This window comes from Pezoporus wallicus, unplaced genomic scaffold (assembly GCF_028554395.1).
Source record: "Pezoporus wallicus isolate ANWC-B61680 ecotype Strahan unplaced genomic scaffold, APGP_CSIRO_Pwel_v1 scaffold_3294, whole genome shotgun sequence".
Taxonomy (NCBI): Eukaryota; Metazoa; Chordata; class Aves; order Psittaciformes; family Psittacidae; genus Pezoporus; species Pezoporus wallicus.
In genome coordinates this window covers 8,408,483-8,433,705 of record NW_026635478.1, presented here as the reverse complement: position 1 = coordinate 8,433,705, position 25,223 = coordinate 8,408,483, and the positions used below count along the sequence as shown (strand labels likewise).

At 41.5% G+C, this 25,223-nt stretch overlaps 1 protein-coding gene across 3 annotated transcripts in view; it reads right to left on the bottom strand.

The window, feature by feature from the left end:
* Positions 1–1,084: 1,084 nt before the first annotated feature.
* KIAA0930 (KIAA0930 ortholog) overlaps positions 1,085–25,223 on the bottom strand; it is a 72,616-nt gene continuing 48,477 nt past the window's right edge. For 2 of the 3 annotated variants that reach the window (XM_057426933.1, XM_057426947.1), the window contains exons 3-10: positions 14,903–15,010; positions 13,537–13,614; positions 10,995–11,096; positions 10,420–10,560; positions 8,119–8,313; positions 5,832–5,994; positions 4,543–4,698; positions 1,085–1,547 (exon numbers count right to left, since the gene is read on the bottom strand). In XM_057426933.1, the coding sequence (XP_057282916.1) occupies positions 1,507–1,547; positions 4,543–4,698; positions 5,832–5,994; positions 8,119–8,313; positions 10,420–10,560; positions 10,995–11,096; positions 13,537–13,614; positions 14,903–15,010 (984 nt within the window). In that variant the 3' untranslated portion in view covers positions 1,085–1,506. The remainder of the gene's footprint in view (positions 1,548–4,542; positions 4,699–5,831; positions 5,995–8,118; positions 8,314–10,419; positions 10,561–10,994; positions 11,097–13,536; positions 13,615–14,902; positions 15,011–25,223) is intronic. The other variant, XM_057426941.1, reaches the window with a different exon arrangement.

Here is a 25,223-nt window from a genome sequence, read left to right as displayed (position 1 = left end):
TAACAACAAAGCACTTTGGGAGGGAGACAAAGGTCCAGGCTCCAAGCATGTGCCACTTGGTTACTGTGGCCACAGCATTAGACTGAGGTGCTCAGAGTCTAAAAAGTGACAAAAATGGCATCTTCGCTCTCCCTTTGTGCATGTATGGAGTCTCCCGTGCCCTAAGCAACACACTACCCCACCCACTGCTGTGCCAGTTATGCAGTTGTAAGTAAACTAAGTATTGACTGGCTCCCATATCAAAACAGTGAACCAGACTGCAGTAGTCTCAGTATTGAATCATTTAGCTTTTCAAATGTCAAGGACAGCAGAGTTCTGCTATGTAGAGAAAGCTGCATTTTACCTGTAAACATAAGGCTTTTTTCCTGAGAGCTCCTGACACAACTTTCAGACTTCCCATTATGCAATTTTTAGTCACTTCTCAGAGCAGAATTACATTTCAATCTTGTCTTTCAAGAAAACACGCCATGCTTTGGCATGTAACAGTACAGTGAAACACCAACCAGGAGATGAAGAATCCAGGCAAGCTGCCCAACCATTAATCAGCTCTCATGCTCTCCTTGGCTACAAATACTACCACAGGGATGACCCTATGTATTCCGAAGTCCAGTGCGTGCAGGAGGATGTTGGTTACTGGTAAGGTTTTTAGATTTTGGAGTCCCATTATGGCCTCCTATTTTTCCACTTGGGACTCAAACTTGTATCGACGCGGCTAACAGAGAGATAAGCAGCATTAGTACTGGATATGAACCTCAGCTTTACTATAGCAGCACATTTTAGCCTTCTTTTCACTGGCTTATTTTCTTAGCCAGTTCTGGAGGATGAAAATGTTGCTGTTCTTTGGTAGATACAGAAATCTGTCAGCAGAGTTCACCTGTCCTAACACTGACATGTGAATAAATGGGAACATTTTCAGCCTCTTAAGCTCTGACCTGCTGCACGTACCAAAATGGTGATGTATCTTTGTACCATCTTTTTCCTTTTCCTCTCCCAGCAGGAAATTATTCTCTCACCCCTTCAATCCCCACACGCACACACACACACGTTCAGACAAACATTTAAGCCAAACCACGGACAAGGAGAGTGTATGGGTGAGAGTCCATGGAACAACGTTCATTAGCACATCATTACGAAATTCTCAGGTTGTTTCTTTCAAAGAATATAAAGTTTAACACATTCTGTACATGTTGTTGGTTTCTTAGTTATAAAGTAAACACAGTAACAAACTGTCCATAAAGCATTGACTCGTTTTAAACACAGCCCCTTCTCGTTTTATCTTGCTTAAAGTCCTCTTCCAGTCAGAAACAGGCGATGTACTGCAAGTGGGCATTCGGTGTATGACAGCAGAGGAAGGAAGAAAGAGGCACTTTTGATCGGCTGGTATTCTTGGACTTCCCTTTTTCCTGCGGAGGTTTATGTTCCTGACACTAGATGGTAGTGTTAGCACAGAAAACCGCTGTGGTTAGGCACTTGGCAACAAGGCTCCAAGGCAGTGCCCGCTCTCTGCTATGTCATCAGAATTGGTTTCTGCCGCACTTCCAGGATATCTGGGCAAGGGAGAGAAAGAAAGAGATACAGCGAACTTAGAAAGCTCCTGAAAGTTGCCACAGCACCAGAAAGCACGAAGAACCAGATGCAATTGTGGACTGCAGCACAGACCCCCTTATCCTGCTAAAGGAATTCAAAACACAGTGAGTATGTGACTTTGCCTATTAAAGTCCACCTTAATTCCTCCCCAGCTGCATCCTAGTTGAAAGGTGGTAAGCCACAAATATATCCCATCATGTAGAGATGACAGCTGATCTATTAATTATCATTTATAGTAGGATGAAACAACATGCATCAGACACTGTGGTGTAATCTTCCAGAGAAACAAGTGGAAGTGCCATTAGAGGGGATGCCAAGGGTTTTTCCTTTCTTGGAGAAATGCACCATTCCCAAGACCCTTAGAGAGACTTCTGGTTCTGAAGATATGGGTGCAAATAATTCAGCTGTTTAATGCATTCTTATAGCTTGAAGCCTGTATTTCTGCACTCAAACCTGCCATAAAGCCAACTCCTTTTGCTGGTTTCTCAGCTCTGTGTTGTCCAAATGTGACAGACTGTGAACCTGTAAATATCTGTCATAATCATGGGCATCTTTCCAAATGTGGACAGTAAATCCAGCGTGCTGGCACAGCAGTATGTAGGAGTATCTGGAAACTGGGTTGCTATGTCCTTTTCAAAGCTACACAGAGAACAAAGAGCATGGGAAAAGGGAGCACATGCTTAATTATAACTTAATTAAGAGGCTGTTCATACACAGCTGCACAAAAATTGATCCACAACTCCAGAGGACTCCAGCCACACTTGTTAAGACAGACACATAGTGAAGTGAACACAGTAAAGGACCACAAAGAGCATTAAGGGACTGGATCATCTGACACAAGGAGAGGCTGAGAGAAGTGTGATAATCTAGCATGGAGAGAAGGCTCAGAGCAGAAGAAGTCTTATCAATATGTATAAACTCCAGACATTTTAAAATGTGCTTTGATCACTGCCGCTGGGACTTAGTTTCTTAGTACTGGCCTCATAAATTACCCAAGGGAGACAAGCATCTTTCCCACTTTACCCTGCCCCACATGTAATGCTCCCACTTGCTGGAAAGCTGCCACTAGCACAAGTGCATTAATTCCAAAAAGGCACTGGAAATGGGCTCTACCCAATGTGCCAAGCTAAAGCAAACATAGGTAGTGAAAAACTGCAGATTAAAATTCTGCCTTACGGCCCAGGCATTTTGTGTCCTATTTCTGTGCATCTCAATATATACACCAACTCCTGCAACCGTATGTTAAACAAATTAAGTCTCAGAAAGGATGTTCAAAGCAAATATTTGAGCATGGAGGCATTTATGCCACCCACTTAAGCAAGTATTAAATGTCAGCAGGAACAATACATCTTCTGTGAACTCCAGAATGCCTGTGGTGAGAGAATGAGTGAGCTTGATAACTCCAGCTAACTAGCTGCAAGATCATCAACACAATTATCATAAGGCATAATTGCATGTTTTGCTGAACCATTGTTCAAAATCCACCCTTAATTACAGAGGAGCAATTTTTTACTGGAATTTGTAATTTCTTCTAAATGGAAATCAATCTCTACTTACAGTGAAAGGGCAAATGTAAAAACATCTCCTTGCTAATTATAATTTCCACCTTTACCTTACCAGCTATGATTTCCTTCCTTCTCTGCAGAGTAAAAGCCAGTCTACTTTTGCAACAGGCTCTGAGAGCTGAACCTGCAAATGAGGACAAGACTACTACAACTACTGTGTAAGAGGTGTCCTCTTTTTAGACCCAGACAAGAAAAAGCAGGCACTGATCAAAAGCCCACAGCTCAGAAAAACCTATTCAGCAGTCACCCCATTTGCCAGACATGAAGAGAAGAAAGAAGATTAAGTTCTTAGAGGAAGCCACAATTCTAAGGATCTTCCAAGGTTAGAGACAGAACTTTACATTCAGCTGGAACTACAGCTTTATTCCAGGGGATTCCAACTTTATTCTAGTCTAGATTAAGGAGTTCAGCAATGGTTTTGCCTGATATCAAACTTTCTGCCTGAGAAGATTGTGTGTTTCCAGTAGTAGACACTAGCAATGTCTGTGTCAAAGAAATTGCTACTACGTTTAGACACAGGAGACAGTGCTTAACCACTGCTACACTTTCTCAGTTTTCAGAATTATCTCAAGAGTTCCATAGGCATCTTCATTCTGCAAGCTGGATCCTTTAAAGGCTAGCAGGCTTGCTGATAAAGAGTTCAAGCAGACCAATTGTTTTCTGTAGTCTGCCTGTATTTGTAGGCAGTCAAGAGTTACTTGGATGAAAATCAAAACTTCATTAACTGCCTGCAGATCGTAAAACCCAACTTACTGTGCTATCCTGCCTCAGCTGAACAAATGCAGAGTTGGCTTTCATCAGTGTAGTAACTGACACAGCTGGACCAACAACACAGGGGACTCTAATGATTCATGGTATGACATACAAACATTATTATGTCTAATTAAAGACACTGGACACCTGACAGATTTACAGATATCTTGCCTAACTCTGACCAGTCCAAGCAACTTGGATGGAAACTAAATCTAAGAGTCAAAACTGGCAAAGGAGGTCACTCCAAATTCCAGAGCTGCCTTTCTGTAACCCTCCCGCTCACAAGTCTTGCTACAACTATTGATGTCAGTGGATGGGCTTACAACAAGTTGCATACACTCATGAGATGGATGAACTTTCCATATTAAAGCAACTAGTGGTCTTCTGGGTGTTTGTTAGTACAAATTACCAACTTGCCTGAACCATCATGGAGCAAAACTGGCCCACAGCCAGAGTACAAGTTGACACCCTTCTACTTGTTCATACTGATTTGCTGATAGTCAGCAAATGAGGTTTGTTATGTTTCCTTACAGAGAAATACTTGTTTCTCTGTCTTAAAAGAGGAATCCCCTGATACAGAAGACTGTCTAGGAACTAAAGGACTCTCTGCTTATGTGTAATACATGCTAAAATTCACCTGTTAAAATCCGATGCAATGGCAAAGTGATGTAAGTTAAGTGTGCATAGAGTAGAAAGTTTTCATCTGTTCTGTTCAGCTTCAGCCATGAGCCCACCAGAGAGCGTCCTGTTCCGGATAAGGACCGCGACCTCAGATTCGTAGCATTGTGCAGATCTGTAAAGGTGAAAGACAGCAAGTTCAACGTGACTGTTGTACTTCCTGTGTTTCATTGGAACACTCCTGAAAGTGAAGTAAAAAAAAGGAAGACAAAAGGAAAGCCTGCTATTCATTGTCTAGAGGTAAATCACATGCAGGACACTACTACTACTATTAATTTTTTTTTTTAATTGGTCAGGTCTTGCCTGACACAGAATTCACTATTTACAACTGAAGCTAATGAATGGTAGCAGCAGCTGGCAGCATTTATAAGCAGCCAGGAGAGGGAATGAAGCCTTTGCTACCACATTGCACAAGCAGAATCCTAACCCATACACAAAATAATATTCTTAAAATTAAGAAGTTACTCATGTAGAAATTCACAAATGTTAACAGAAGAAAAATTGTTTCATATGAAGAAAATTGAAGTCTACCAGATAGGGGAGAGTCAGCATTAATATGCTATCAGCAAAACCTGGTACACTTCAGCAGTCTCATTCTTCTCATGATTAGAAGTCCACAAATAACTTTTAAACAAAAGGATACCAAGTCCACTGTCACCTAGAGACATGTTTTAAAGCTGCAGGTCTCTCCCACAGCCAGGAATGCATATGCTGCATTTTTTGAGTGTTTCTGAACTTTCCCTCCATTCCCATGAAAAAATAAGCCCTGTCCCACAGTGCTCAAGGCAGATGTTGAAGTGAACTGAACAATTCTGGACAAGACTGATCCAAGCTCTGGGATTCATTTGTTTAAAAGTAGGTCCTGATCCAAACAAATTGGTCCTAGCAAAGGAAGAATACGTAACAGCAGCTAGTCTAGCAAGATGCATAACAGCGTGGGAGGAAGGAGGCTATTCCCTCTCCCCACATGTTACCACTATGCCAAGATCATTGGGGTCATCAGGTCAGAAGAACCTGACTCTGGTAGCTAGGATAAGTATAATTCTCTTGCTGTTTCACACTTGCACACAGCGGAAGTAAGCAAAGTGAGTCCTCATGGACTGTTCCTGTCCACAACAGGTCTGTCTGCACTGGAGGCAGCACAGGCCAGACCAAGGATGCTGCTTATTTTTTACCTTTCATGAAATTCATGACTGGGATCTGTGCCCTCTCCAAACAAGTCTGTTTAGCTGATACTACTTCTCTCACCTCCACCATCATCATCTCTGAAGAACTCCTCACTGTCATTTGCCGAGTGCGATTTTTTCATCTCGGCAATTCGATTTCGGGGCACTTTTCTCTTGAGGGATGGGGAGAAAAAGGATGGGCGATTGTTGCGTTCTGGGGTTGGCGGCGTGCTGAAAGAAGTGACCTGAAAGGGAAATAAAAAAATGCTAGAGGAAGTTCTGTTTGAAAAGTTCTAATGCTTCTAGTAAGAAATAATCAGTCTCAAATATGTGCCACGAGGCAATGATATGTGTGAAAATAAGAATCGTGAGTGGCATCTAGCTGTAAGGTTTATCAGCATGGCCAGAAAATGTCAACTGAAGAGTCATCTCAGCTTTGAGATGCTCATCAAGGTGAAAATGTTTTGATGTATCATCAACCTCCACTGTTATAAAGTCTCTCCTGAGCTGATGACTTTTAAGAAGGATTTATAGTCATGAAAGAAGAAAATTAATAATATAGGCACCAAGAATGTCAATTTTATTTTTGCATGTTGAAATTCAGGGAACTTAATGTATTTCACACACTAAAATTGCGCATCTTCATTTCTTTGGCAAACACAAGGTTAGAAGGATGTCACATGAGATCACTGTGAAAGGTCACAGTGTCTCTGTGAAGCAGGGTTGCAAGGCAATTACTTAGCCCAAGATCCTGACGCAAAAGTGAAGTCAATGTACAATTACATGTATATCGTATTTCAATAGAAGATGGGAAAAACAAGTGGAGATTCCCCTGATGATTTGGTCAGTTCAAGTGATGACCAACACAAGTATATAATTGTCTATGGTAAAACACAGATTAGGGATGAAACTATAAAGACACCCTTCCTTCAAAGCAGTAGTTGCTCTTGAGTAAACCACACTTATAGTCAACCATACTTGTTTCAGAAAGAACTGAAATGTAGTGCTTATATACTGGTTTTGCTAGTAATATTCTAGTTTCATCTCAAATGAAAAAATTAAATAGGGATATCTACTTTGCCAATTGAGGTAATTTCTGTTTCATCTTTCTTCACAGTCAGTTTCACAATCCCATAGCTGTCCCTGAGGTGACACCTGATACTGCTCATCTCTATCCATACAAATAAAGAGGGAGATGACATGTGAGTGAGGATGACAGGCAAACAGGTTGGTGTTGCACTGCAGAAAAACACTGTGTTGTCCCTCTATCATTACTGTTAAAAACAGGTAGAAGCATTCTACCACCCAAGTAATCCTCTCTTTCATGCAGGTTTTTAATTCTGTAGCCATTTCCTATCACACCTGGAGGGAAAACCAGAAACACACAAATCACCATTAAAACCATTAGCCAAAAGCAGCAATCACCCATTATCAAATCTATTGTGACATTTTCCAGTTGACACTTGAATTCTTGGAGCCAAAAGTTCAGGAAGTCCCTCCAGGCCTGATCTCTCCTGGCTGTATCTCTACAGTAGAAAGCAAGCACACCTAGTTAACGAGCTCTGTGCTGGCAGCTTATTTGCCTCGTAGGAAGCCAGAAACAAAAATCATACAGCTGTATAGAGACATTCAGAAGGAGTCCTGCAGACCTTTAAATTACTCAACTTAGCTATTGTATACACAGGAAACTATACTAGAATCCATCAAGAACTACCCATCCCAGGTCAGGATATATCTGTGTAGGTATTTTGAAGAGGCTGTCTAATCCCCATTAACGAAGTAAAATGCCTCTACGGAAAACAACACACAGGACTGAATAAAGGTGAAATCAGCACCTATGGACCGATTCTATTGCCATTTTACTCCAGTTGCATTAAAATCAAGCAAAAATATGGTACTGCCTCTAAATCTGTATTCTTTGCTTTAATTTTATACAGGTTTCACGTTGGCAGCATTCATCAGTGACAAAATCTAACTGTACCATTTCCTGTGAAGGTTAGAAAGCAACCTACATAATATACAAATTCTACATTTCTAGGTAAATCCCATCTTGTACAGAAATGGAATATATTAATTTTCATAGAACACAGGCAGAATCATCATTTTCCCTGGCATCAACATCACTGTTGTTTCCTAAAAACACTCCTCCAGAAGCATGAATCATCCAGTCATCTCTCTATTTAGCATGTGCTCAAGGAAAAATGAGCTAAAAATTCATCTGCATATACTGAGCGTGTTCAAAATACACACAGGGAAACCCAAGTTTAGAACCCTGATGTAAGTTAATCCCAGCTTCAGTCTGTCTAATGGCTTTGGAACAAAATATGTTCATGTTTAACCTTAAGTCAGTATTTCCATCCACTACTTACTCTCTCATGCACTGGGGATTCTGGATTTGAATCTTCTTCTGTCCCATACGGCGAAGTGTCACCAGTAGAAACTCTACTCACTGCCATCTCTGCATGTCCTTTCCCTTGTGGCCCTTTCATTCGGACAAACTCCATGTTATTGTATTTATAAAAGCCAAAAGACATTCTTTGAGCCATCTTAGCTGCAACACTCACCTACAATGCATCAAGACAGGAGAGGAAGAACACGTAACATCACCTCCATGTTTCAAAAAAAAGAATATTATCAAAGTTATCTATCAGTAAGTAAAAAAATTAGTGAAAGTCAAAAACAGAGTGGATAATGATCATTATCTGAATTCTTGAAAAGCATGTTAAGCACAACCTGAAGTGATGTCCAGAGGGGAAGCAATCTTACGGATACAAAAACAAAGGCTCAGAGAAAAATCAACTCCTTCAGCTACCCAAAAGACAGAGTTACCCAGTGGCACCCTGAGATAAAATAAAAAGGTTTTTATCCAGACTCACACAACGTGCCACACCAGATCACAAGAAGCCACATGCACAATTCAACACAGCCTGTGCAGGGACACTCATTTGAGTCCAAAATGCAATAGACATACACACACAATACTTCAAGCTAGCAAAGTGCACTGCACAATTCTGGCACTATGTGGTGGCAAGTCAATTCAGACATTTGTGCGTCCACATTGTCAAGGCCAAAGCTTGAAGAACCAGCCTCCATGTACAACTAACCTCTATTGCACTGTTAGCCTCAAAACCCTGACAGCTTTTGAACCCTCTCAACAGACAGAAGGGCTCAATTTCCAGTTAACACAGCTGAACTGAAAACTGAACTGAGAATGGAAAAAAGGAACAAACCAATATGAAAATAGTCAAGATTTTGCCAAGTGAAGCAAGTAGGACTTATCCATAAGTTTAAGTGGCTTATCACAACTTTCAGCAGTTTATAGCCTGAAAGGGCCAAGATGCTCATCATGCAACACAAATCATATTGCACTAAGAATTACAGAATCATTTAGGTTGGAGAAGCCGTCTAAGATCATGTAGTCCAACTGCTATCCCATTACTGCTAAGTCCACCACCAAAACATAGAATCATAGAATCGTTAGGGTTGGACATGTCCCTAAGGGACACATCTACACATCTTTTAAATACCTGCAGGGATGGCAATTCCATCACTTCCCCAAGCAGCCTGATCCAGTGCTTGACACCCCCTGCAGTGAAGAAATTCTTCCTAAAACCCAATCTAAACCTCCCCTGATACAAAGAAAATCAAGTAACCTTCAACAGCACAGAAAGATTGCTTCTGTTCTGTCAAAAGAATGGTCAAATTTCAATTTTTACCTTTGGCCTTAATTGAGTATTTGAAGTGATAACAATGTAAAATAGCTGTGTGGTCAAACAGGACATTCCTAGGTTAACAGGTGACTTTGACACATCAAATCCTGTCTTTCCACTACAGGGCTTTCTTCTTACATTGTCTTTAGTGATTCTGCATTCTCACGTATTTTCATAAGACAGTGGTGGGACAGAGAAACAATTGCAGTTTCATGTTCCCTCAAAAAACTTCTAGAAGAGAGTGATTACTCACATTTAAAGATAAAGGAAATTATTCAGGAATTGTCCTGACAAGGGTAGGAACAAAGGGAAATGAAGTTTACAATCACAGTAGATATTGTGGGGATTTTTTTTGTTTGTTTATTTTAAACCTCTCAGGGCTGTCTTCAGAACAGAGAAGTTTATTGGCTTTTGCACTCTCTTGACCTCAGCTGTAAGTACTGAATTTGGAGCTAGAAGTGCTGGAATTTCATGTTTCTGTAGGAAAGCAAAGAAAGCTTCTTTGTGTGTCAGTGAAACTACAGTGGTCTTCTGAAAATAGCTGTTAAGTACAAAACACACTAAAGAAAAACACATTTTACATAAACTCTACCTTGCTGTAAGTTCTCCATGCAAAACACACCTCTGAAGTAACTAGAAATATCTGTGACCTTTCACAAAAATGAAGGGGCACCCAGAACAATGTTATTCAGACCCATTCCTGTGTCACATTCTTGACTGCTTATTAACTCCACTACTTCATTCCTTTTTGCAAACGCCAGAGTAATATATCCTGATCTGAATACTCTCAGCTGTCTGAGCCAAAAGCCTTACTTTTCAGTTAACTTTCAAAGCCAAGAAAGACAGACTACAATGCAGATGATGAACAGGACAAAAAGCTAACATACTCATCAGCAAAGAAAAACTGGTCAGAGAGAGTATCATTAGTGCCAAGGACGCTGTCTTTCAGAAGCATCTTACCCTGTTGTCATAGACCTTCTTGAGTGCTTCATAGCGGATAGACCCCTGAAAAATCACCCCTTGGAAGGTGTTGGTTTTGTCACTGGCCACCAGCTCTACACAGACCATTTCTCCTTCTCCCACAGTCATGTCACTGAAAACCTGCCAAAGATGCAAGATAAAACACTTTAAGGCAAACTGCAGCTGTTAAAGTTCAAATATATTCAGATTCCCCCTAGGCCCAAAGCAGTTTCAATAGAAATGGCAGAAAGCAAGGGAGCAGTATGCTCCACCCCAGCCTTTCAAAAAAAAAAAAAACAAAAAAAACACAGAATTCAGGCAGTGCACACTGCAAATCATAAGCAACTCTCAAATTAGCCTGTCTTGCTTCAGTTTCATCATAAAGACAGATGCCAAAATCCAGCTTTAAGCTCAGATGTCAAACATTAAAGAAACAGAAAGGTCAAATAAAATAAAAACTACTAGAAGATAAGCTCAATTAGCCAAAAGCATTTGTTCAAAAGGTACAAGAAAACAGCTGACTGGGGCAGAAGACTGAATAGGACAAAACTCCGCTGCTGCAACGAGGAACTCACCTCTTCAAAGCTGTCAATCATGAAGAATATGTTGGGGTAGCTGATTTTTGACTCCTCTCCTTTACTGTCCATTGGGTGTTTGCTAGGAGATGCAAACACTTGCTGAGAAAGATATGGGGGAAAAAGTACACCTCAATTAAATGTACTTGGGGAGGAACACACTGGACAGAAGGCAAGTAATACCAAAACACCACAGTACCACACTGTTCAGTCAGCAAGTGTTTTCACTTACACTAGAGATGCTGGACATCCTGCAGGCAAAGGTGAGCTGGTTTCTGACTACAGCCTGTTTTGCAATAGTGACTAAACTTGTGAAATCCTTGAATTTTCACATGCAAGTTATCAAATACCAGTTGCTCCACAGTAAATGTCCCTGTGGGTACCTGACCTGTCACCATCCCATGGAACAGCTAAGCCTTTTCATTAACAGAGAAAACCACCTTGAGCTGTCTTTAAGTTACTGCTATGTGCTGCAAAATAAGAGCACACACAGCAAGAAAGTTACTGTGGAGTAGCTGACCTAGCACTATTTGCTTATACAGTTAATTTCACTGTTACTGTTTGCTTAGTACCACAATGAGATCAACATCACTCAGTAATGAGAAGCATAGCCCTCAGCAAGACAAGCATTTTTCTCAGCCTCATCTTCTGTTTCTTTCTCTATCCACTGTGCTTCCTCTTCCATGTTTCTCCCTTTGAAGCAGTTCCTGAACTCCTTTGGTCACTTCACTTCTCAAAACAACCTGTGTTTAAATAGCTAAAGGCTTTAGATTTTATCATTCCAAAAAGATTGCCGGTAAAGAGGAAGAAGAATTCATACCAGGTAGCTTTCTTTCCTTCCACCTCTGTTTGCAAACAAAATTTTGAATTAAGGAACTGCCCAGACTGTCAGAGGCTTGTCATCCTCTTGCTACAAACCACTCTATGCAAACTCATGAGAAATTGCTTTTCCTTATTTGTACTTACGAAGCCTACATGCACATTTAAATATAGGTTATTAAGAAGAAAGGTTGCTTCATGACAAGAAACAACATTAGATGGCAACAAGTTTCTGGCTGCATACCTTAGGTACTCATAGGTCTGGAGTAGCACAGCAAGTCCTACGCCTGAATAGGGCTTGCTGTCCTAGGGCTTCTACCTGTTCAACACCTGGCTGCACACTGACAGGGTAATAAATGCTTTCTAAAGCAAGAACCATCAGAACAGTAATACAGGACCAAAAGAGTTGGGTTTTGTTCATTTAAAGCTGAGCCTCAATGGTGCATGTTACAATGAGATGCTCTACTGCAAACATGCTTTCCACAGTATACAGAATTGCCTTTTCTCTCTCCATAGATCAGCTTCATGATCCTGAAATATTACTAATGTGTACTGGTAAGTTCCAATGTGTGCTGAGTTTCTCCCAGAAAAGGGAAGACAAAAATTCAGAAGCAGTCCCACATTCCTCTAGGAATGAGGAACAGAAAACTTCCTCCTTACTCTGAACAAAGCTCACAGGCAGTGAGGGCAGGTCCCTCATCTTCCTAGTTTTCAAATCTTCACTTTAAAGATTATTCTCAAAAAAATTTTGCAGAAGTTAACTGGGGATGTTTCCAGTAGCAAACAGTGCAAGAAGCAATGAGAAATAAAAGGCTTACATCAGTGTTGTAACGTGGCGGCTCAACAGCACAAGGAGAATTACGCACCTAACTAATGCGGATTGCAGATACAATAATCAGTGCTGCTAGTTTTGTTTGTAGGCAAAGCAATGCTTGTTTCAAAATGGTAAAACAAAATTAAAGGACTAAAGAGCATTGGTTTATTTTAGGTAAAGCCATGCAAGCAGCTGAATGAGCTAAAGGAATGGAAATGTCTGGGAGGAACAGCCTTTTAAAGGCAGCAGGAGCCTTCAAAAGAAGGATTTCTACCAACTAAGAGAAGTTATTGCAAGATCTGCTGGAAACTGATTGAAGAAGTCCAATGTTTCTTGTTCCTATCCCCTCTGTGCTTATAATTCAGTCTCCTCCACTATATTAAACCCTGGATTAACTGTATGCTGCACAGAAGCAAATGATATAAACCTTTGGCATGGAAACAGAAGGAATGAGCAGTTTTAGAGAGGAAACAAGATTCTCAAAGTAATAAAAAGATAAATTGATAATCAGCAAATTGTCTACCATTCAAAAGCCCTATATTACAGATACACCCCAAAGGATTCTCATAACTCTGATCTCATAAAATTTCAGGTCTACCCTCTGACTGGTTAATAGTTGGGTATACTCCTCCCTCAGCACACACACTCCCCATCCTCCACCCAAAATCCTGTAGGCAGAGATTATAAATCTTGAAAACATGCAGGGGTCTTTATAATGTTTCAAGTGGGGCTCTAGAGATTTTGATGCCTGTCAGGAAATATCACTAAACAAAGACTTGAGATGCTTCACAAGAATGCAGCTGTTAGATCCCAGACTGAGAACCGCAGCTCTGGTTTTAATACGATTCTTAGGATTAGGTAATACTGCATGCCAACCTCTTATCCACAGTAATAATACAGTAATCTCACCTGAGATTTCTTCTTGTGAATATGAATATCTCCTCCATCGGAACGCGTGCACACAGCACATGTCACTACATAATCCAACTATAACAGAGCACCAGATAGAGAAGTAAAGGTTTAGTTAGAAAAACAAAGCATTCATTTCTGTGAAGCAGAAGACACTCCCTCTTCGTTTTTTGGGGTTTTTTTTTCAGCTGTTTGGCTAAAAACCAAGATGTTTTGATTTTTTCATTTTCTTTATTCTCCTCACTATACTGAAACTCCAACAATTTTCAAGCCTATTTATTAACTCAGTGATACTGAAATTTTTTGCAGAGATGCTGCTGAAGTGCACAACCTGCAGCTAAAGAAACTTCTGTGAATACGGTTTAACAGTGGCTTACTGGTCAGCTAGAGGAATAAGCATCTCACACACACACAAGCACATTTTAAAGTAGAAATGGAAAAGATAACCTCCCGTCAAAAAGGGAAAATCAGAAACATTAGAGAGGTCAGAAACCATTAATGTAACCTGCCAAGCCACCTGAAAACACATGTAAGGAGGAAGTGCAATAGCTCTGGACAGCAATACGCAGCTGTAGCAGCATCTCTGAATTCTGACTGTAGCAAACGGATTCTGGTTTTATTGAGCAAATAATGGTGGAAGCTGCCCTGTGCAGAGAAGCTCTGCAATGAGACTTTTGGGAGGAAGCAGAGAGAATGAAAACAATTTATTTTCCGGGATGTGTGCAATGAGCCAGCAGTCTCTTCTGAGATCATCATCAACGGAACTTTTAAGGGATCTCAAATGACTGTAGGAACATTCAGCTTCCCTAAGCACCAATGTAACATATGTAATAACTAAACAACCTATGAGTTAATTAAGGAAATAATTTGTGCTAGCTTCATATTTCCATCAACAACAACAAAAGTTTTATTAAAGTTCTAATACAGAGCGCAAAATCCCAGTGTAATGCATAGGACCTTTACTGCACTTCCACCTAGCAGTTCCCCCTCTTAAGCTGCACCAGTACTGTGAACTCTAACAGAAATGTTGCTTGTCTAACAGTCTCATTAACTCTCAAAAGCTATCAAACTTGACAAAGCCTTCCATTTTGCAAAACTTCGTTCCAGAGCATAAAATTCAGCCCAACTTTATTGGATATATTTAAAGTTTTTGAGGAAAGCTATTAAGGCTCTATTGAAAAACAGCAAACAACTCAGGTCCTGTTCATTTAGACTCTGAAAGGCAAAATTAAAGCCATATTTTCTTTACATGCTCCAGAAGTACTCAAATCCCTCAAGCTAGGGAGGAAAGGGGACTGACCAAAACCTACCCTGAAACCTCTCCAGCATAAATAGCCAGTAAAAATTAGATAAGCATCACTGTTACCTTCTGCAGGATGAGATTCAAGTAGACACTCTCTTCCCAGTCAATGTCGGGGTCGCCCAGGCCAGGAAGCTTCTTAGAATCTCTCCGGTAAACTTCAACTTCAACCTGCTAAGAAAATATCACAAATCCTTGAAAGATATTACTTAAAGATACCTATATGCGAACATACACTGACACCAGAATCTGCATGTTGTGGAGATTCCAGCTATGTTTTTCTGTCAGAATTAGATCTTTCCTGACCATGCAAGGTCAGCCCCTGTGGAAGGCTTTGTGTGGAAGCAAAGCTGGGGATGTGAAGGGGATGTGAAGAAGAACAGGTGAGAAAGGCAGGTCTGTGCAGGGAAATCTCAGTTATGGACAGCAGCTTCATTTCTTTCTCATTGCAAGTATGTTTTAGCAAATATTAAATTAATAAAATCAGGGATACACACACGTATTTTTCTTACCACAATCCCTTGGAAATGAACATGTCACTAGATTAATGTTCAACATCATCTAGCAGGTAGCTGTTACATGTTCCCCACTGGGATGGGAATCTCTGGGAAGACAAAGTCCACTAATTAATGCCTCGCAGAGAACATATTGGTAACCCTTCTGTATTGGGTTTATGTGGCAAGGTTTTGGTAGCAGGGGGCTCCAGGGCTGGCTACTGTGAGAAGCTGCTAGAAGCTTCCCCTATATCTGATACAGCCACTGCCAGCAGCTCCAAGATGGAGCCACTGCTGGCCAAGGCTGAGCCCATCAGCAACGATAGTAGCACCTCTGGGATAACGTGTTTAAGAAGGGGGAAAACTGCACCACTGCAGCCAGAGGTAGGGGTGAGAATGTGAGAAACAACTCTGCAGACACCAAGGCCAGTGAAGAAGGAGGAGGAAGTGCTCCAGGCAGCAGAACAGATTCCCCTGCAGCTCATGGTGCAGACCATGGTAAGGTAGCACACTTAACAGATGTCAAAGCTATAAACTATCTTGACACAATACCTCAAAAAGCATTTTTCTCTGTGTTTGTGAATACTGTGACAAGTTGACAAAGCTGTAAACAGGCAATTCATGAAACTTTTTTGGGCTTTGGTCAGGGCAGAGAATGAAGGGTAGTGCTCATCTGCTAGAAAACAGATTGTCACAGAAGTCAGAATATGTGAAAGAAACCAAACAGAGTAAGATTCAGCCATATAGCAAGTGTGCATTTATTTCAGCTCCTCTGGAAAGACCAAAATATAGGGAAGAACAGTTGAACAGTATTTCAGGACTGACACTATCATCAGATACCAGGATAGCCAAACACAGTGTTTTCTATAATGCATTTTTTTAATTCACGAATATCTGTTTAAAATGCCTATAGGCTCATACATCATTATTCCCTTATTTATTTTTAAAGCTCCTAACCATTATTTTTTTCTATAGGCAACAAAATCGCACAAAGTGACGAGAGTTACCACAAAAAGCTAATACGTCTTTCCCAGATGAAGGAAAGAATCCAATCTAAATTCATCACCAAATAAACAAAGGTGATATTTGCACTTTCATGCCTAAAAGCACAGAAACATCACATTTGCAACATTCCAGAAATATCCTGTGAAACAAAAGCCTTCCCTGTCTCTGAAGACACAGCGGGAGGACCAGGTAAAGGCAAGACTGAGTAATTGCAAGGTGCAACTCCAGCTCTAAGGTCAGGGTAAGCAAGACCAAGTGCTCAGCAGTCACCATCTCCCTCTCTTCTGCCTCCATATCCATGGAACCTTTATTTTAATGCAGGCAGTTTAATTGCTTCTTAACAATAAAGTTAAGATTTTTGCAGGAATCAGCCACTAATCTTTTCTGCGTGAAATTAATTCATGCACTGAACTACTTCTCCCCAGGAATTACAAAGCCATTGCACAACAACTCTTCCACAGAATGCCTCACAACCCTGTCACAAGTAACAACAGAAAAAGGGCCCTTCTTCAATCAATTTTTCCCTATGCACTAATTTACAGTAGGATTCCTGGGTGATACAACCTGTGAGTTAGGGCATGGTGGACTGTGAATCACCACCATGGCTGTTCTCTAAACCAAGTGCTTAAGCCACACTCTATTACAAAGGAAAATAATTTAGGCAATTTAAGGAATTAAATTTTTTTGCTGGGCAGTTAAACAGCACAAGGTATAAATCTCTATGCAACAGGTCAAATCAGGCACAACAGGAGTGACCTCTTCCCAGAAAGGAGCCGCAAGCAGCCAAATGAAACAGAGGCAGCACTAATCAGACCTAAGACTGTAGATGGGACTTCCAAATGCTATGGCGCTGGCATCTGCTGGACGTATTTTGCAGCTCCTGCTCGTGCCTAGGTAAGCATCCTTGGTAGGCATCAGAGGAATGAATCAGCCTTACCCACAATTATGGCAGTAGTTACACCAAGAAACCAGCGCTTGCTACAGCACCCAGTAGTTTTGAATGCCTTACTTTCAACACCATGGAAGGATCTGCTTTATAAAACACAATGAGCCCCCACCAGGATGCCCTAATAAGAAACACAACTGCTCTGTACCTGACTATGCTTCACAGTGCAAGCACCTAAATTACAAATCACCTCTGAAAAAACCTCACCCCTTATCTCTCATAGACATCTTTATCTGCAACATCTGTCATTCATTTCTAAACAATTCTTCCAAATATAGAAAAGGTATCCATAACGCATCTTGGCACTTTCCAGGGGCTCAACTCCCCATGCAAGTGCTCTAGGTCACAAATTAATCTCAGCTACCCTCTGCTGCCATGGTGCTGGACATGTGAAGGTGGCCATGCAATATAATGTGAAATAAATCAATAGGCTCAGTTCAACCCTTAGCAAATGATCCCGCTGTCACTGGCACACTGTGGAGTCTCAGGCAGGGCCCGGAACATAGGAAAGGCTGGGGCTGACTCAATTCAGACCCTGCAGCATTAGTCAGTAAAGGAGGCATCCAAATCAGTCATTAAAAATAAATATAAAAAAATCTCATGCAAACAACTTTAACCACAAATTTCCACCATTCTATACACCTTACTCACTAGTGTTTAAATCAGCAATCTAAATTTCTTGGTAGGCTGACCTAATTCACAGAATTATAGAATAGTTAGGGTTGGAAAGGACCTTAAGATGATCTAGTTCCAAGCCCCCTGCCATGGGCAGGGACACCTCACACTAAACCATCTCACCCAAGGCTTCGTCCAGCTTGGCCTTGAACACTGCAGGGATGGAGAATTCACAGCTTCCTTGGACAACCTATTCCAGTGCCCCACCACCCTAACAGTAAAGAAATTCCTCCTTAAATCCAATCTAAATTTCCCCTGTTTAAGTTTTAACCCATTACCCCTTGTCCTATCACTACAGTCCCTAAGGAAGAGTCCCTCCCCAGCATCCCTATAGGCCCCCTTCAGATACTGGAAGGCTGCTATGAGGTCTCCACGCAGCCTTCTCTTCTCCAGGATGAACAGCCCCAACTTTCTCTGCCTATCTTCACATGGGAGGTGCTCCAGTCCCCTGAGCATCCTTGTGGCCCTTCTCTGGACTTGTTCCAACAGTTCCATGTCCTTTTTATGTTGAGGACACCAGAACTGCACACAATACTCCAGGTGAGGTCTCATGAGAGCAGAGTAGAGGGGCAGGATCACCTTCTTCTACCTGCTGGGTCACACTCCTTTTGATGCAGCCCAGGATACGGTTGTTTTTCTGGGCTGCAAGCGCACACTGCCAGCTCATGTTCATTTTCTCATTGACCAGCACCCCCAAGTCCTTCTCCACAGGGCTGCTCTGAATCTCTTCTCTGCCCAACCTGTAGCTGTGCCTGGGATTGCTCCGACCCAGGTGTAGGACCTTGCACTTGGCATGGTTAAACTTCATGAGGTTGGCATAAGCCCACCTCACAAGCGTGTCGAGGTCCCTCTGGATGCCATTCCTTCCCTCCAGCATACCAGCCGAACCATGCAGCTTGGTGTCATCGGCAAACTTGCTGAGGGCGCACTCAATCACACTGTCCACGTCAGCAACAAAGATGTTAAACAAGACCAGTCCCAACACCGATCCCTGAGGGACACCACTCATTTCTGGTCTTCAGCTGAACATTGAGCCATTGACCACAACTCTTTGTGTGTGGCCATCCAGCCAGTTCTTTATCCACCGACTGGTCCATCCACCAAATTGATGTCTCTCCAATTTAGAGACAAGGATGTCATGTGGGACAGTGTCGAACGCTTTGCACAAGTCCAGGTAGACGACATCAACTGCTCTACCCCGGTCCATCAGTTCTGTAGCCCCATCATAGAAGGCCACCAAATTGGTCAGGCAGGATTTCCCCTTAGTGAAGCCATGCTGGCTGTCACCAAGCACCTTGTTGTTTTTCATGTGCCTTAGCATGTCTTCCAGGAGAATCTACTACAAGATTTTGCCAGGCACAGAGGTGAGACTGACTGGTCTGTAATTCCCCAGGTCATCCATTTTCCCCTTCTTGAAAATGGGGGTTATATTTCCCTTTTTCCAGTCATCAGGAACTTCACCTGACTGCCATGATTTCTCAAATATGATGGACAGTGGCTTAGCAACTTCATTTGCCAGCTCCTTCAGGACCCGCAGATGGATTTCATCAGGTCCCATGGACTTCTGCACATTCAGGATTTTAAGATGGTCTTGAACCAGATCCTCTCCTACAGTGGGCCCAAGGTCTTCCTATCTGTCTATGGAGTGCTTCATCCACAGGTTCTCCTTGATCAGGCGGTCTGTAGCAGATCCCCACAGTAATGTCTCCCATAGCTGTTTTCCCTTTAACCCTGACCCACAAACTCTCTGTTAACTGCTCACCTGTCCCCAGACAGAGTTCCATACTCTCCAGCCTATCCCTAACATAAAGGGCAACTCCCCCTCCCCGCCTGCCAGGCCTGTCTTGTCTGAAAAGCCTGTCTTTTCTAAAGTAACCTTCCATTCCAACACTCCCGTCACAGGAGCCATCCCATCATGTTTCTTTGATGCCTATTATATCATACCCCCGTAGACGTGCACACATCTCTAACTCCTCTTGTTTGTTCCCCATGCTACAGGCATTTGTATAGATCCATCTGAGCTGAGTTCCAGATGAAGCTGGCTCATTGGCTGGAGTGGCTGGAATAGCTCTACATTGCTCTGAGCATTTATTATAGGTGCTGGCAACTGACTTGAGTGTGTTCGGATAGAATGATGCCCCCCTTCCCCAACACATCTAGTTTAAAGCCTCCTTGACCAGTCTGGCAAGCCTCCTACCAAAACTCTGCTTCCATTATCAGACCAGCTCCAGCAGACCTGTGTAAGCGGCGAGGAGAAGCAGACAGGCCAACCCAATATGGGTGATAAGCAACTTCTACCTTATTTGTGACGCAGTTCACACATACATAGGAGTGGTATTCAGCCACTCCTTCTTGGCACAACAGTATTGGTTAGCCCCCACAGCTTCCTCCACATTCTCCTCCCAGGTCCGGTCTCCGGCCACCTGTGGGGGCCACCCCCTGCCTTGCTTGCACAGTCCTCCAGAACTCTATGGTCCTGCTCTTAGAGTCATTCTGCAACAGACCTGGCCTACAAACTTGGGTCCCGTGTTCAAGACACCCAAACCCCTGACTATGACACCACCCTTTTAACCATTTATTAACCTGGCTGATCATCCTAGCTTTTTTTAGGTCCTCCCCTGTATCCTGGAGAATTGACGAAAAGACTATCTGAGCTCCAGGGCCCCTAACCATGTCTCCCAGGGCTCTGTAGTCCTTAATTCATCTATGTCCCAAGGAAGCTTGCTCAGCATCACTACACTTATCTTCCTGGTACTATGTACGAATGGCATATATGCCAAGAACAGAAAAAACAAAACCTGAAACCTCAGAAAGTCCCATTACTCAGGGTCATTATGTAAAAAAAGATGTAAGATCACATAAATACTGTAGAAAGAGTTGACTTAGCTGTCATCAAGGGATTTTCTTTATTTAAATCCCAATCAAAAAAACAAGTGGTAAGTACTAGCCTTTTATATTCACTTTTATATTCAAGTGAATAATTTCAAGTGAATATAGGCATTTGGGATTGACAGCATGGGAAACAGAAGACCAGAGTGTTCGCTGTTCTGACCTTTAAGTACTCAGACATCAGCAAATAGGAGCACTGTCAAAATCACAACGATGTCCCAGTAACAGAAACTGTTATGTGAGTTTATGTTAAGCCAGTGTTGCCAGTGCTAAGCACAATGCTTCCTAAATGAAGAGAAACACCTGCTTTACAGAAGTGTTGCCTGATATTTACATAGACATCACAATGTTAAATGTAGGCCTATTTTTTTAAATGTATATAAAAATATATTAAGAATATCAACCAGTAAATAAATAAGAATTTCTTAGTATACCTCATGCTTTTCATCAGAAATTGTTTTTTGATGTTCTAGAATTAATTTATGTTGTCATGTTTGGCCTTCTGGAGTTAAGAAATGATATGGCCTGGAAAGCATACTGGATTCTGGACACCTGAGTCCTCCCAAGAAAACAAGCCTGTCTCAGCCAGAGACCAGGAGACACTGGGTTTTTTCCAGGTCTCCTGCTGATTCACTTGGCCATTCCTCTATGCTTGTTTATCTGGCTTTAGATTACATGTGCCTTCCTGCAAGAGTGAAAGTTTATTAATAGAAAGAACTATGTAAATACTAATTATTTATTCCCAGTGAAATCCAAAAGCCAGACTGGATATTTCCACATTCAAGTGAAGGTGATGACTCTTCTACAGTTTTAGCAAGCTGAAATCCATAATGTCACCTTCATAAAATATTCACAGGGTTATTGAGCTGAGGCTCTAAAGGAATTACATCAGCTAGGCTGACCTCCTACATGCCACAGGCTTTTTAACCTGCTACCTCTTCACAAAACCCAGTTAATCACATTTGATTAGACAGTGCCTGGGAAAATACCTTACTTTGAGAACTCATTCCAATGATTAATCATCCTCTTGGCTGAAAGTGTGCAACTTTATTTAATTCAGCTGCTTTCTTTTTGCAGGCCCTGGTTCTCATCATGCCTATTTTCACTGTATTAAGAAGCTCTTTAATAATCAGGTAGAATTTGGTGGGGTTTTTTTGTGTTTTTTTTTTTTTTTTTTTTTTTTTTTTTTTTTTTTTTTTTTGTTTTTTTTTTTTTTTTTTTTTTTTTTTTTTTTTTTTTTTTTTTTTTTTTTTTTTTTTTTTTTTTTTTTTTTTTTTTTTTTTTTTTCAAAGCACTGGTGTGCACTCTTACTGGTCCCTGAGGACTGCACTTTTTCTGATCAGCAACACTACTGCATGCTAAGCAACTTGCACTCTGTGCCTTGCCTGTCATGTCCAGAGCTTGCGTGCACTCCCGATACTGAAGTACTGAACTATACTAATAAATGGATCCACATTTCCTAAGGACCAGGCTGCACAGTCTGATGGTCATGCCCTCATCATTCATACAGCACCCGTGTGTCATCATTCACAGATTTGAACCCACTGCAACCCCTGCAGAGTCCCCTTACAAACACTTCAACCTACTTTCGTCCACTCCATTTTACCACTCTTGCTAGCCAGGACCCCCACCGTCACCCTGTCTTTCCTCACTCCATTTCTTTTCCCTGCTTGGCAAATGTTCTGGCTACCTTCTTGCACAGCTCTTGCTTACTAGTATGGCTCACCTCTAGGACTTCATGGGCTTCTGTGACACAATGCTTGTGCCTACTCCAGAGTGACAATCAGAGGTCCTGGGGAGCCTTACAGGTACTTCCAGTTGCAGATACTACTAGCTGCACCACACATTATTACCAAAACTGCTGTCAGGAGTTACCTTCTGCACAAAAAAATCCCCATCATAAGTACATAGGAGAAAAGTGTCTATTAACAATGATGTATTTTATTCACAGAAATATGTCTTTTGAAGATGTATATATTATGTATTGGTTATCTTTACAAAACAACTCAAGCCATACAACACCTTGTACTGGAAGCCAATAGAATGCATGTGTCAAGTTACACACAGACAGCCGGAACACTTTTATCATAAAACCCAGAAAAACCCATCTAATACTCCAGTCTAGATTCAAAACCTTTGTGATAAACTGGATACTTTTTCCACCACATCTATTTGTTCCCCAAAATTTCCAGAACACAATCAGTCTTTTTAATTGATATTAATAATACGAATACTGGCATATTTAGTACCTCCCCTGCACCCTGAACACCTCTCACTGAGAATAGCAATAATTCTATATAGTTCCCAAGGCATTAGAGCTGTTTGATGAAAGCATGTGAATAGGAAATCCCCTTGTTTGCACAGCTTTGCACATAAGCCTTTGAAAAACTCCTGAAAGGAAATCTACAGTCAAAAATCGATAGAGGCTATCAGCTGGGCAGCACAGAAAACATGGGGTAATATGAACAGGGTTTGCAAGCAGCACTAGTTTGTTGGTATTCAGAAGCCATCCAAAAAAAGCAGATTCTGGTTTTCTGTTAAATAGAAATCTAATGGGACTACAGGTTGACCTAGTATTAGCACCACTCTTCAGGGTTTTTTCAGACTGTAGTCACTAAAAAAAAGGGTAAAGGGGAGGAGGCTGAACATGAGAAAGGAGAGGAAGAATATATAGTGAACAAAATTCAGACTTTTTCCACAATAGAAGTTCAGTGAGGAAATACTCCTACTGTCTCCAGAGCCAGCTCAATACAGAGTCTGAATTTTTATCTTTAGGATTTTACACTGACAGGTTTGGTTCAAAAGATCAGGAAAAATCAGGGAAAAAAAAGTTTTTTTTACAAACTGGTCCATCTTCTACAAAAGCACTGACCAAAGGAGCTAATGTCCTCCTTTCCCATGCTTCAGCTCCACTCCCAAACACACTCCTAGCTTGTTCGGCTCTTTTCTTGTGCATTATCTGCCAACTACTCATTTTACTTCCTCCCTCTTTAACAATCTCTTTTCAGCACTGAGGAACCTTTAAGTAAACGGTGTAACCCAGACAGATGTTAACAAAGCAAATTGGTACTAGCAGCAGCATAGCATGTCTCCATTTTCTAGACACTTTAGTCTTGAACACCTGATGTTTTGCACCTCCACAGGCACTTTTTTAAGCACCTAATCACATAGCTGGGATTTCTGTGTGGCATCCTGTCCCCTCACCCCAGCAACTAAACCTACAGCAATAGGAAACCAGACAGGTTTGGTATTGGCATCTGTGGAGCTGCAACAGCACAAGACTGGCACAAGTCAGGAACTCAAGCTGTTAGGCTTTCCTGTTCCATTCAAGCAGCTTCATATGGAGCAGTACCACTCACTCCCACAGCATGAAGTTGGAAGTAAGGATTTGTTTCACAGTCTGCAGGCAGTCATAGACACACACATACCCCATCCAGACCCTCTCCAAGCAGAAGTGTTGATGATTCAGGACATCAGAAGAGCCACCCCATTGCAGGTGTGATACTCAGCTGTTTTCATATCAGATTAATATATAATTGATAACATGCCATGCTTCACACAGCACAAGGCATTTAGTCACACATTTGGACAGTGAAAAATTACGTTTTTATCGGCATAAACAATCATGATAATTTTTTTCTCTTAGGGGAATGAAAGAGGTCTTAAAAGAAAAATCACAAAAAACAGTCAAAGTACAACACTGAAGTGGTGCTGAGTGCTAGACACTGGCCATCAAGCAATGTCAGGACAAAAAGATAATTAATTTAACTGCAATGTTAATGTAAGTTCTACTTATCTCATCTCCCAAGATGGGCAGAACATTGAAACCCCTTTTCTATATGGATCCTTTGAACACAGATTAAAAGTAATGCTAGTATAGAAAGACAGCTTACGGATGTGAGGGGAGAGAACTTGTGACCACAGCAGATTTTTCTCAGAACTCAGTGGTTAGACAGCAAGAACAAATCTTGGAGCATAAACAGTCATCTTTGGCTCCCTTTCACCACAGAAATGAACCTTGTTTTCCCCAACCAAAGACATCGATTCTCACTCCCAAAACTCAGGTGTCCAGTAACTTGACAATACAGTACCTTCAATGGATTCTCAAATGCCAATATACTTGTGGACTTCTGCATCATTTCCATGACTAATGTCACCAAGGCTGCCATTGACACAAATGCACTCTGGAGGCAGCAATCAAGCTGTAATAAGCTACTGGAATGCTTAGAAGAGCTTCTGAGAAACACATTAAGAGAAAAATCCAGGCCCTCTGACAGAAGCGGACCTCTATTAGAATGCCAATGATAAAGGGCATTTAGTTTCTATGCTTTACTTTCAGTGTAGCTCTGAAACACTTCAAATCCCAGCAGGCTTGCCC